The sequence below is a fragment of the Pyrgilauda ruficollis genome, unplaced genomic scaffold (genome assembly GCF_017590135.1).
Source record: "Pyrgilauda ruficollis isolate IOZ18807 unplaced genomic scaffold, ASM1759013v1 scaffold150, whole genome shotgun sequence".
Lineage (NCBI taxonomy): Eukaryota > Metazoa > Chordata > Aves > Passeriformes > Passeridae > Pyrgilauda > Pyrgilauda ruficollis.
Genome location: NW_024513655.1, coordinates 624,734 through 637,405, shown reverse-complemented (window position 1 = coordinate 637,405; position 12,672 = coordinate 624,734). Strand labels below are relative to the sequence as shown.

At 38.3% G+C, this 12,672-nt stretch overlaps 1 protein-coding gene across 4 annotated transcripts in view; it reads left to right on the top strand.

Moving 5' to 3' along the window:
- Positions 1–12,672, top strand: part of DYM (dymeclin) — a 206,112-nt gene that overhangs the window by 25,482 nt on the left and 167,958 nt on the right. For 2 of the 4 annotated variants that reach the window (XM_041461666.1, XM_041461665.1), the window contains exons 6-7: positions 4,390–4,462; positions 4,715–4,807. In XM_041461666.1, coding sequence (XP_041317600.1) covers positions 4,390–4,462; positions 4,715–4,807 — 166 coding nt within the window. The remainder of the gene's footprint in view (positions 1–4,389; positions 4,463–4,714; positions 4,808–12,672) is intronic. The other 2 variants (XM_041461668.1, XM_041461667.1) reach the window with 1 other exon arrangement.

Below are 12,672 nucleotides of genomic sequence, written 5' to 3'. Positions count from 1 at the left end.
TTTCTTGAATTTTTGATGTCTGCTTTTTGAAAAATAGAATATTCCTGTTATTATTATATGTTTATTATAGTATTAATCTATTATTATAATACAATTATTCCTATATTGCTCTTAATTTTGCATAGATTTATTAGTACTTGTATGGAAATTTTACTATCTTTGCTGAACAGGCTTTTAAAAAATTAAGTTCTTAGTCATTCATATTGTTTTTTCATTTACCAGAGCTTGGCGTTATTTATAATTCTTCAGTTGTGAGCATAAAACAAAGCCTTACAAAAGACATTATTATATGAACTATGTGAAGTAAATAAAATATCCAAATTAAAAGAAGTTTTAATACATTGTCTGAATTTTGGAGTTTCTGTATTTCCTTACTGCCTGGTCAGTAATCAGTGGAAAGAACAGTGCAATCACCCAACAACAAAAGCAACCTCTCTACCCTGTGCTCCATTTTCATATGCATTGTTCAGTCTCTTAGGCTTCTGAGAAGAGGTTGTTGTTCTTTTCAGGATCATCTCACAACTCCTTTGGAAATCCCTCTGTGGTGGTGTTTGTTTCCCTATGAGCATTACATTTTATCCTTCTGGTTGGACAATATCTTCTGGTGCCATGCTCTTTAAGTACATTTAAGTACAGCACCTGGGAGCTCATAGCTCATAACTGCAGTGTCAGCACATCAGGGTGCTCACACTGCAATCAGTGCCTGCTCTGGGATATTCGGTGTGTCAGGGAGAAGTGTATAATTGTAATCTGTGTGTATGGAAAATGTCCCTGTCACTGACTGCTCAGAAACATAGACTGTATATGACATAGACACGATTGTTCAGGTAGCATATTATATAGTTGCCTTATCTGGAAGAATTCTCCTCTCAGCTTTTGCAATTCATATGCTTTCACTTTTTCTGAATGTCCAGTTCATACTTTTTCCTGCTGCACTGTGCTTGAGGCTCAGCAGAAAGCTGTGCAACTGTGCTTTTTGTCATAAAATGGGATTTTTTTGAAGTTTGAGTACATGGGTGTACTTTAGCCTAACAAATAAATTGCCCTGGATTGAGTCCCTGCTAATAGTGCTGTTATTGATTTCCTTCAAAAGAAGGCCTACCATTAATAGAATTGTATTCTTTTTGAGGAGTTTCAGATGGTGCAGCCTTTGCCTCTTCATCCATAACTGGAATTTGCTTATAATTTTGGAGAATATTGCAGAATTTTGATTGCAGGAAAATCCACGGGGAGACTAAAACCATACACTTTAAGATTCGGCTGAAAATATCCTGATATCCATAAATCCCAAACTGGAGTCAGCATCTGCTCAGCTGAAGCTGGAGTTAGTCTCACTAACACAAGTCATTCATCTTTCCAGTGTCTGTATCCTGTAATTTCTGCAGTCTTTAACTGTATTGTGACTCAAAGGTGCAAGAGAGCACTTGCTGAGTCTTGTATTTTAAATCAGACTATTGATTCTTTTAACCTGTTCCCTGAGCTATAGTAGGAAGCTTTATTCATTATCAGTAGAGGAGTTTTTAAACACAAGGCTATTAAGGGCTGTTTGTGACATATTAAAGCAAATATGAGGACACAGAGAAGGGAATAAATAAAAAGGCATTTACTGCAAGCCTTAAATGATTTCATGTGTGTTCAGCTATCACATAAAGGAAATGAGGGAAGGCAATCAATTTATGTACTCATTATTATCAAGTAGAGGTTGTAAGTTTTTTAGAGTACTTAGAGCTGAAGACCAAACCACAAAACCTGTGGATTCTCTGTTTTTCAAGGAATTATTTATTTCATTACTTGTGTCCAGGTTCTGTATGAGCCACAGGGCAGAAAAAGCATTTAAGATGAGGATGTACCTTGTTATGCCTGAATATCTTACTGATACTGGCATTAAACACGTCCACCAGATCAGGTCTTGTCAATATAGTAGTTACATTCTCGAGAATGAAGCGGGACTGGTTTTAGAAGTTGGGCCTCCTGGTATCTCTGCTTTCCTCTGCATGAGCCATTTTACCTGTGTAGTGTGTGCTATTCCAGTGTCTGTAATGTGGGTAACGTTGAAAAAGTAAAAACAAACTAAAAAAATTGCATTATAAAAAAAATGTTAACAGTGTATATAAATATATGTATATGTATATATATGTATATAGATATATATACACACACACATAAACCAAACCCAAACCAAACAAACCCCACCAAAAAGTCAAAATCCATCAAATTGCTTGCAAAATGAAATAATCCACGTTTGAGGACTTAAATATAGCAGATGAAAAAAAAGTACTTCAGCATAACTGGACATTTTAAAACCTGTGTAATTGCCTTCACTTCTGCAGTGGAGTTTGGAAGATACACCTATGATTCGTCTCCCTGCTCTAATTTTAACTGGACAGGTTCACCCTGAACTTGCTTTCCCCAAGGCTTTACAGGTCTTTGATCCAAGTATGTGATCTATTAATGTGAGTGAGTCTTGTGTGTATTGTCTTTATCCTGCTATTGAAAGAGGCATTGTTTATGAAAACACAGAGTGTTCCGTGTTTATAGCTCTCTCTCACGTTATAGATTTGGCTTGAATCCTCCTTATTGTCTTGGCAAGATGAAAATTAAACAAGAATGTGTGTGCCCCAATTGGGAAAAGGATACATTAATTATTGTAGCTGAATGACATTGATTACAGCAATTAAGCTTTTTTTTTTTTATAACATCTTTCATTCTGTGTGACTGCTCACCCAGTGTTTTCTTCCTTTATTTTGAATATTGTCTTGAGAGAAAAGCTTTCTTTCATATTCAAATAACCTTATTCTCTGTTCATATGAGTTGTGCATACAGTGTTGCAGAAAAAATTACGTATTAAAAATGCACTCACTTTTTTAACCTTTCTCTTCTCACTTTCTTCTGTCAGGAGAAAAATTAGATACCTGTTGGGAACTAGTAGCAGTCTTGCTTTATAAGCATTTTCTAGGTTCGAAGGCCTTAGGAAAATGTCACATTCAAGTTATTTTAGAATATATTATCTGTGCTCCATTATTGGCTGTGGTTTCTGTCCAAGGTTAAATACTCTGAGCAGTTCTTGGTTTTACTAACAGGAGCTGCATTGTGTTACTCATGGGGGATTCTATATAAAGGAAACCACGTTTCCGTGATAAAAAACTGATTTCCTTCAGAATGTGCAGTTCACTAGGTGACAATTTTTAATGTGTTTTTAATAAACTGATTGTGGAAAGAAATAATTTTGCTTTATAGTGAATATTCCCCCTGGTGTGATTCTTAAAATTCTGTATTCAAGAACAAACTTGGGTTAAGCAGAGTAACACCTCTGTACCTAGCTATAAAGCTGTGTTTATGGCAGGACTTATTTATTTGAAAATACAAAATAAACAGGCATTTGGTAATTATTGTGCTGCAATGCTGTAATGCAGGGGATCAGCTATGCCACTCTTAAGCCATTCAGCACTATAAAACCCTCCACTTCTTTATGATGTTGTAGGCTTCTCATCAAAATTTTATTTTTGAAAGCAGAATAAATCCTGATGAGTCAAGAGATTTATCTTCTGGATTTTTTAGTATTATATAACTTCAAGTGGTTTAATAAGTTTTTTCCTCAATGAATCTTGAAAGTCTTTTGTTACAGTTGCTTTTAAAACTTACTGATGTAAACTATGAACAGTTTTATTGCTTAGAATAGTTGCAAGTTTTTTAATAATTCTGAATCACAGCGTGCATTTTATCACATTGTATATGACTAGAGAATGATTTCTGTGCCCTTAAAATGCACAAGCTTGTCATTGAAATGTGTAAAATTTCCTCAATGAATAAACATGTATCCATGAAAATATTGTATCTATATTACAGTGGAGCAGCAGTGACATGCTCAGTAGCTACATTCTTTTGACATTATTTTATAATGTTGCTCAGTGAATTGTAGACAAATGAAACTGTCTCTGATTATTCTTGACTTGGTTTTGAAAAACAGAATGGGAAAATATGTGAAGTGCAGGGAATTTTGAAAGAACATTTAACTGTGGACCAGTGAGAAGTCACCAGTGATTAGTTCAGCAGGTAGTAATAACACTGTTTAATATGATCTTCTATGAGTAGTAAAGGAAGGCTTGATATGCTAAATATTAGCACATTCCCACAATACCAACATCTCATTTAATTTATGCAGTTATTATTAGTTATTTTTTTATGTAAAAAAGATAAGGCATCACCATTTTCTCTGTTAATAATCTCAAGTGCTTTCTATTTCAGGAAAAAACCCTATCTCCTTTAACAGATAGAACATCCAGTGGTTGTTCCTTAATTAAGATATTGATCATCTGCATTTGTGTGTTTGAGTCTTGGCTTTGGTTTGGTATTTGAAAACCCAGAAATCCTTTGTGTTTCTTTTTTTAGGAACAGAATGTGAAGACCTCATAGAGGAGTTGCTGTGTTGCCTCATCCAGCTTATTGTTGAAATTCCCCTCTTGTAAGTAGCTTTTTTTTTTTTTTTCCCACTTAGTCTTCTTTTATAAACTGAGCATTTGAGAGAATATGAAACTTGTAGTAATAGGTTTATAATGTTTAAATAGTTGTATTTGAATGTTCCACGTGATGGAGCAGTACAGATAATGATAAGCTGCTGCCAGTGCCAGCCCTGAATATTCTGTTGGAAGAAGTACATGATGAGCGTCTCACACCCAGTTCAAACCATCAACAGAAGTTATTCCGTTTGTTTCAGGTACCCCTGTCAGCACACAGACAGTAACTGGTGGAAATGGTTGTGCTCATGGTACAGGGGAAGGTACAGTGGAGGTGTCACTTCAGCTCTGGGGTATGCAGTAAGGTGAAAACTAAAGTTCTTCTGCAGTTCTGTGGGGGTTTAAATTGCAAAAATAAATCATACTGTGCTATTTAATACTGATTTCTAAAATTCCAGTGAATTGATGTCTGAAGAAGGGACAAGAGAAATTAATAAGTGGAATGTTTCTGTAGATCTCCAGATTTGTTTACATAGCTTTTTTTTCATGCATCTGTTGTATTTGAGAAATGTTGATTCCACATCTTGCTGGGAAATGTGTCATAAACCATACTTCAGTGTTTTATGTAGGAGAGCATGCTTTGTTCTTTGGAAAAAAAAAAAAGTGTTCTTTCAGTTTTGTGGAAGTGTGCTGATGAGTTTTGACTATTTTCCCCGTGATAAACTTTACTAAAGGTAGAGTGAGCAGTGTCTTTGGTGTTAAATTGCATTGTAGTCTGTGTCTAAAATGTAGTGCCTCAGATGAAGCATGGCAGGTTTGGAGGAGTTTCAGATTGTCTGTTACAGTATAGTGCAGGGCTCTGCTATCTCGTAGCTGGGATTGTTCTTTTGGTTGGAAAACTGACAAAGATGCAATGTTTTTTGAAACATTGCTGTCATTAAATGCAGCTCTGTCAACGTTAACGCGAGGGATTTGTGTAGGTAGAGTGTAATGAATTAGTGGTGTGATTCAAAGTGTCATTCCACAGAGCTTGTCAGGACTTCCTGGAACACATACATGCTTTGTTTGGAGCAGATTAGAGGAAGTACAAAGGGCTGAGAGGACTGTGATATACGGGCAAGTTCATAAATCCTGCAGGGTTTTATTTTTCTTTCTTGGAAGTACCCATGTGTAGTCCAGTATCCTTCATAATGCCTTTCCAGCATGAGAAAATATGCCAGCATGATAGCTCCTCACCCACTTCCACAACTGAAACTCTCAGCAGCTCTGTTTCTGTGTGAATGTGGTTGCTGCAGGTGGAAGCAGCTGCTGAAAGCACTTAGATTACTCTAAAGTCTAATGCTAAAATGACTTATTTGAAAAGAAAATTATAAAGCCTGTCCATAATTTAATATTCAGCTATATAAAAAACTGACATTTCATAAGAGATACATGTGGAAGATATTTGTTTTGTGGTTGGCTGTTTTTTTTTTGGTGAAATAAGTTTTTTTAGCTAAATTTCTCCTGAAACAGCATGTTGCTGATTGCTAGTAAATACTAACACTTACAGAAATATGTATTACTGTCTTATTTATCGCTAGAATATGTTTAACAATGTGACAATGCCTTAACTAAGAATTTTGTCCCCGTATCATTGAAGGGGAAGTAGGTAGGGGAGAGGAGAACTTGCATTCTCTAATACGCAGTCCAACTACGTTCTTCAAAAAGGTGTTATAAGGTATTATTTTATTATTAATTTTGTTCAGGAAGTGATCAGGATTGTTTTCATAAGTGAGCGTACTTCTTGCTTCCCTCTCTCTCCCTGGTCAGGTATCACCAGTGATTCTTGGTCAGGATTCACCAGAGATTTCCCTGTTTTGTTTCAAGGGACTAGTCCATTTTTGTCTTTAGCTGGAATGAATCAAGAGAACTGCAAGCCCAGTATGTGAATTTGGGGAAGAAATAGATTGATTGGAATACATGAAATATTCAAACTTCTAATGATCTCTGTGTCAGAACTTCGGATCACCTGTGAGAGAAGAGACAGTTCTGACAGCTTGCAATGGCACTGTAACAGAGTGTCTGTCTGTAAAGATACTATCAAAGATGATTTTTTTTTTTTGGTAACAGACCATTAAAATCTCCATGCTGAGCTGGTCTTCGAAGTATCTTTCAGAACAGCAAAGATTTTGTTAGGAGCATTCAATAGCCTTAACAAAGGATTTTGACAATTAGTGTGTCCCTTGGGTTCCATAGATGCAATTTGGTGAAGGAGCGGATACAGCTGGCAGCTGCTGTCTGAATATATTGCTTGCCTGCACCCCAGTTAAAACTTGTATTTTTCTCCTTCACTGAAACTGTAACATTATTTTTAAAGCATGGCAGGCCATCTCCATGTTCAGAATGCAGGAACAGAGGTACCTGTGTAGCTATTTTGTATTCCTTCCTTTTGAACTTGTTCTAAATGTTGCATCAGGAGCTTGGAGTACCTGTGTGTGGTACTTTCAGGCAGGTACACAGTTGTTCCAGACTGGTTGGAGAGCAGACCCGAGGAGAAGGATTTTGGTGTATCCTGGTTATACGCCAGAATATCCCCTGTTGTGAGAGGCTGGACATGCCCCAGCCATGTGCACTAGGACCTGGAAACCTCTTGTGCTCTGGGCTGATCCCTCCCATGGCAGGGGGTGGGACTGAATGATCTTTAAGGTCCCTTCCAAACCAAACTGTTCTGGGATTCTAAATGTAAGACATTTGGGCTTGGCAGTATCATTGGATACTGAACTTACGAAGGCTCGTCTTTTCTTGGGTATGGGCAGATGTCACTCACCTCTAACCTTGAACTAGTTATCAGCCTTGGCAGAATAAGCTCATTTATGTGTACAAAACAACCTACAGCATACTTAGAAATTGCAGGTGGACTGTATTTCTCAGAATAATAAGTAAGGTGTGGGATGTGGAAGAAGATAAATTGGATAAATCACATCTCTGTCCCATATTACGAAATGTAACCTTTTTTTTTGGTTAGGAAAGGCTGCAGAGCCTTTCTGGGAGGCAGAGCATTTCTGGAAGTGTCTCAGTTTTTTACAGGGAATTTAAGAAATTCTTTCTCAAAGTTAGTTTGTATTGGAAAAGGCAAATGTGCTTTAAGGCAGAAATAAGTTGCAGTAGGGACTCTGGGACTCGGCAACATCGTGGTGCTGTGTCTGAGAGTTATTAAAAATATCTTGAATTACCTTTCTGAAAAACAGGCTGTGCTGCATTGTACAAAATGCCTGGGATAAAGGTTTGAGGTTTAATTTTATAGGAAATACAGTTTTCAACAATTAGACTTGTGCAGTCCCTTATAACACTTGTGTTACCTTATGTTGATGTTTGATTTATGGTTCCCTTGGGTGTGCTATGGATACTCTGCTTTTTCTTTGGTTTTGCTAATGTTAGCACTCAAGAGTGTGCACTAATGATTCGAACTGCATAGTCGGCAAAAAGATAGAAAGTTAGTATTTAATTGTATGACTTCGATGTAGAAACTATTGCAAACATTTTGTTGCAGGATGGAGCTCCCAAAGCTTTAAATTATAAAGGCTTCTTTCAGCAGCTTGTTAAGAGCTGGTATCCATAACTGAACATCTGGTTGTTATCAGTGCATTTTCACTTCATTAGAAACTACAAATGCATGTGGAGGAAAAATTAAATACTGTGATCTAGTTACATCACACCTAAGTAGCACCCTGTGGTGCCAGTACAAGTTAGCTGGTATTTCTATTACATTCCCTTATTTTCTCTAGTTATGGTTGTTTTAGATTGGTGTCTTAATTGTTTGGAAATGTTGACAGTGTTGACAAAATTTAAATGTTGATGGGGTTTTGACTAATTTAGGGATGGTCGCTGCATTTTATGGGAGCTTAAAAGTCAAATGGAGGAGGAGGAAAGGCAATATAATTGATTATAAAGCCCTACAAAATAACTGCAATGTAGGAAAGGTACCATGTACAGATGATGAGAAATGTTTAGGCTTTCTTTTTTGCCAGTTGTGAGCAGCAAAGAGATTAAAAAATGTTTTCTGTTCTAGCTCAGGAGTGCCATATTTTAATTATTTTTGTTACTTTCAAAAGAATAGGTCAGAATAGTTCTTTATAAAAAGAGTCTATTCAAGGAATTTTTATCAAGATTGTAGTAGCTCCATTATTTGGAAAACATGTGACTTTTGCATTTTTGGCAACTTTGCCTAATCATCAAAGGCAAACTTCCATCTGTTGAAACTGAGGTTTGAAGGTAGCGAAAACATCCAAACTGAGAGAGATGTGTGTTGCCTCACTTTGAAGAGCCTCGAAGTTTAAGACTATTGTGCTCTGTTTAGGAGGGAGCTAATTCATATAAAGGGAGTTTTATTTGCTGCTGCACCTTGGAGTGGTAGCAGAACCTTTATCTGTATCACAGATTCTTACTCTGTTCTAGTTTAGTTTTTATTTTAGACTTAGATCAGTATTTTTCTATGACTTATCTGTTCACTACGTATGGTTTAATTTGCAACAAACTTCCTCACCTCAAAGCACAGTATCAGAGGTCTGTACAGTCTTTTCATACATTATGTTGTGTATCATATTCCTAATAATCTGCTTTCCTGTGGTTTTTCAGCCCTCTTTTCACAAAAGATGATGGGTGTTTAAAAACCTCTGATTGCAGTATTTGGGTCTCAACAGCAAAGACAGAGAGAGACTGTGCAGCAGGTCTGCCTTTCACTTAGGCTGCATCACTGAAATGCAGGATGTGATTCCTGTGGTCTGGCTCTGTGTAGGACTCTCTGATGGTCTAATGTAGTTGTTTGATTACCTGGGTCATCTCCTCTTTCCTGGGATTTGCAAGCTACACCTGGGAGTCTCTGCAGCTGTCAATTTCTATAGGAATTTGGGCTGCTCTCTTGTGTTCTGTTGTTTGAAAAGTTATGTCTTTAATTAGTTTTAGTGGATATTGTTAACAAGACTTGGTGATATGAAAAGTAAATGGAGAATAATAAACCTTCTGTGCAATGTTTTGAAGTCCAGAATTTCTTCTAGGATTTTTAATCTGTAGAGGGCAGAAATAAATATCAGTGAGGTGACAATATACAGAGTCACATAATCTCAGATGGTTTAGGAACAGGTCTGTGAAAAAAGGCTCTTGAGTCATTTTAATCCTTTAGGTACTACCTTTAGAGTATTTCCATATTGTTCATGCTGCCAGGGCTGGAGCCCCTCTGCTCTGGAGCCAGCCTGGCCCAGCTGGGGCTGTTCCCCTGCACAAGAGAAGGCTCCAGGGACACCTCAGAGCCCCTGCCAGGGCCTCCAGGGGCTCCAGGAGAGCTGCACAGGGACTGGGGACAAGGCCTGCAGGGACAGCACACAGGCAATGGCTGCCACTGCCACAGGGCAGGCACAGATTTGGGGATCTTGGGCAGGAATTGCTGGCTGGCAGGGTGGGCAGGCCCTGGCACAGGGTGCCCAGAGCAGCTGTGGCTGCCCCTGGATCCTGTCCAAGGCCAGGTTGGTCAGGGTTTGGAGGTTTTGTGTAAGGTGTCCCTGCCCATGGCAGGGGTTTGGAATGAGATGATTTTTAAGGTCCTTCCAACCTAAACCATTCTGGAATTTTTTGTTTTCTCACCCTGTTCTTCTCCCAGTTGAGAATACCCAGTGTGGGGGAGATGCAGTATGAAATGTCAGAGATGCTTTCTACTTCCAGTCAGTATTTGCTGAGTGCCCCCTTGGGACATCTCCCAAATGTTTGGAGTCAGCTGTAATGAGTGTAGAGCATTATCAGCTGCCACAGTGCATATGTGCCATCAGTAAGTGTAAAATTAGGAGTATTTCCAAGAGGAAAGATTATGTTCTCTTTGAGTTGTTGTACTTGTATCCTGAGACTTGTAGCCAGATATTGTACTTGCTTTTCAGTTTCCAAAACTGATCCTGTTCTCTGTGGTGACTCCTCTTTCACCTTTCTGGTGGGCCCTCAGGAAGCAGGGAAATGAAACCTGGTTCCTGTATGATTTGAGACTTTTTGTATGAATCAGCCCTTTTGGCAACTCTCCTAAATTAGAAAATGGGTTACCTTTTAACCTTTTAATACTCGGAGTAGACAGCTCTGGCTGGGTGAAAGTTCAGGAAAATATTTAAACAGGGAGGGGGCTCAGTCTAGGGGTGGGATTTGAAATTTGGAGTTTGGTTTTTGACTGTTGAGTCTGTTTGCTCTGTAGGTGTGAAATCATTTATGAGCTCTCAGCCTCTCTGCTGATATAGAAATAGCTGCATTTCAGTGAGTAATTAAAGTGTTTACAACAGCATGTGCCTTCAGAGTGTTAATTGGAGCTTGTAGCTGAGATTTTCCTCTATGGTGCCTCTATGCTTCACCTTGGTTCCTCTGTCACAGACCTCTCTCTCACAGGCAGGGAACAAAGCTGAATGACTGGGAGCACAGAAAGCACTTGTGAGCAGTGCTTGGCCTTGGAGAGGAGCCAGCAGCAGCAGGATGGTGACACATAGGTAGATTGTTGAAGTTCTTGGTAGGTGATGCTGATAGGAGGTCATGCACATGGTTTTGAATGGATAAAGCAGATGCCAGGATACTGGAGAGTTGTGATTTTAACAGGATCATAGTTCTTGTTCTGTGTGGGTTGATTGCATCATTTGGGAACAGCATTTGGGCTAAGGTTGGACGGGGCTTGGAGTGACCCAGTATAGTGGAAGGTGTTCCTGTCTGCGTCAGGGGGTGGAACTGGATGAGCTTTAAGGTCCTTTCTGACACAAACCAGCCTAGGATTTGATGATTCTAAGTTACGAGTTTGCCATCAAAGTTAAAAAATAAAATAAATCAACTAAAATGTATGTTCTTGGTGGAAGACCAGAAGATAAGTGATATTCTCTCCAGTCCATATCTTGGAAGAATTAGGTACTGCACCAATTTCTTCTAAAGCAGTACTACTGTATGTCTAAATGCACTGCTCCTTTAAAGCAGCTGTTGAGGTCCCAGAGGAGCCCAGGATCTCTGTTACTTACCTGACAACACAGGTTAAAATGGAACATGATCTGACTCAGTAGAATGTATTTCCTGGAGGTTGTGGACTTTCCATCCCTTCCAAGGCCAGGTTGGATGGGGCTTGGAGCACCATGGGACAGTGGAAGGTGTCCCCGCCCATGGCAGGGAATGGGACTGGATGACCTTCAAGGTGCCTCCCATCCCAAACCATTCTGTTATTCTAATTTTTGTCTTTTGATTTAATAAGTTTTATGTAACAATTACTGATTTATTTATGATTATAAATCATGAACTCATTTGTTGTTTAATTTAAAAATTTTTATTGAAATTATCTGGCATCATTTGCTTTTGGAAGGAATCCACTGATGTATCAGTTTTTCATTGAAATGTAGACACCAAACACACGTTAAATACACAAATTTGTTATGCTAGTATCAGGAAATCTTGCATTTTGGAGCTCCTCATTCTATGAAGAATCCGTAATTTAACATAATCTTGGATAAATATAACATGGTATGTCTTTTCTTCAGAGAGTACATGGTTATGTGTAAGGTTTGTTGCCAGAAATCAGTTTTAGGTCAGGTGTCACATGGGAGAACCTGGGCTTGCTCCATCTGGTCCAAGGATGCCATTGCATACGAGGTATGGTACCAGGAGGACAGCTGCCTGGGATAAGAGGAGAACCCAAATGCAGGAGAGAAACGGTTGCCATGAGTTCTGGACTTCAATCTATCTCAGATTCTTTCCATGTGAAAGATGTGTGTTTCTCAAGACGTCTTTTCAGAAACAGACCTCTAATATCTGCTAACTTACATTATCTGCTTACCTGATATTGGAATATATCTCCCTTTGGAAAGGAGAGAGAGAGAATTAAGATGAAAAAATTTAGAATATCTTATGAATCCCCAAAAGAGAAAATCCAAAACAAGAGCAAGAAAAGACCTCTGTATGTTTTGGTACATTGCTTTTTAAAGTCCATTTACACAGAATGTGAGCTCTATCTGTGGATTTTTAATTTGTTTTGCAAGACACTTGAGAAGGAAAGGAAAAATGCCACAGAAGCTCAAAACAACATGCAGTTATTCTGGCTTTCTGAAAGAAATAGCTAAATAATTTTGACATGCAGTTGATACATGAGTTCATTATTTCTAGTTTCCTCCTTATCTGCAAGCAAACAGTTTTCAGGGGAAGTTGAAGATCAGCATAAATTCCATGTAAAGTCATTCTATATGAC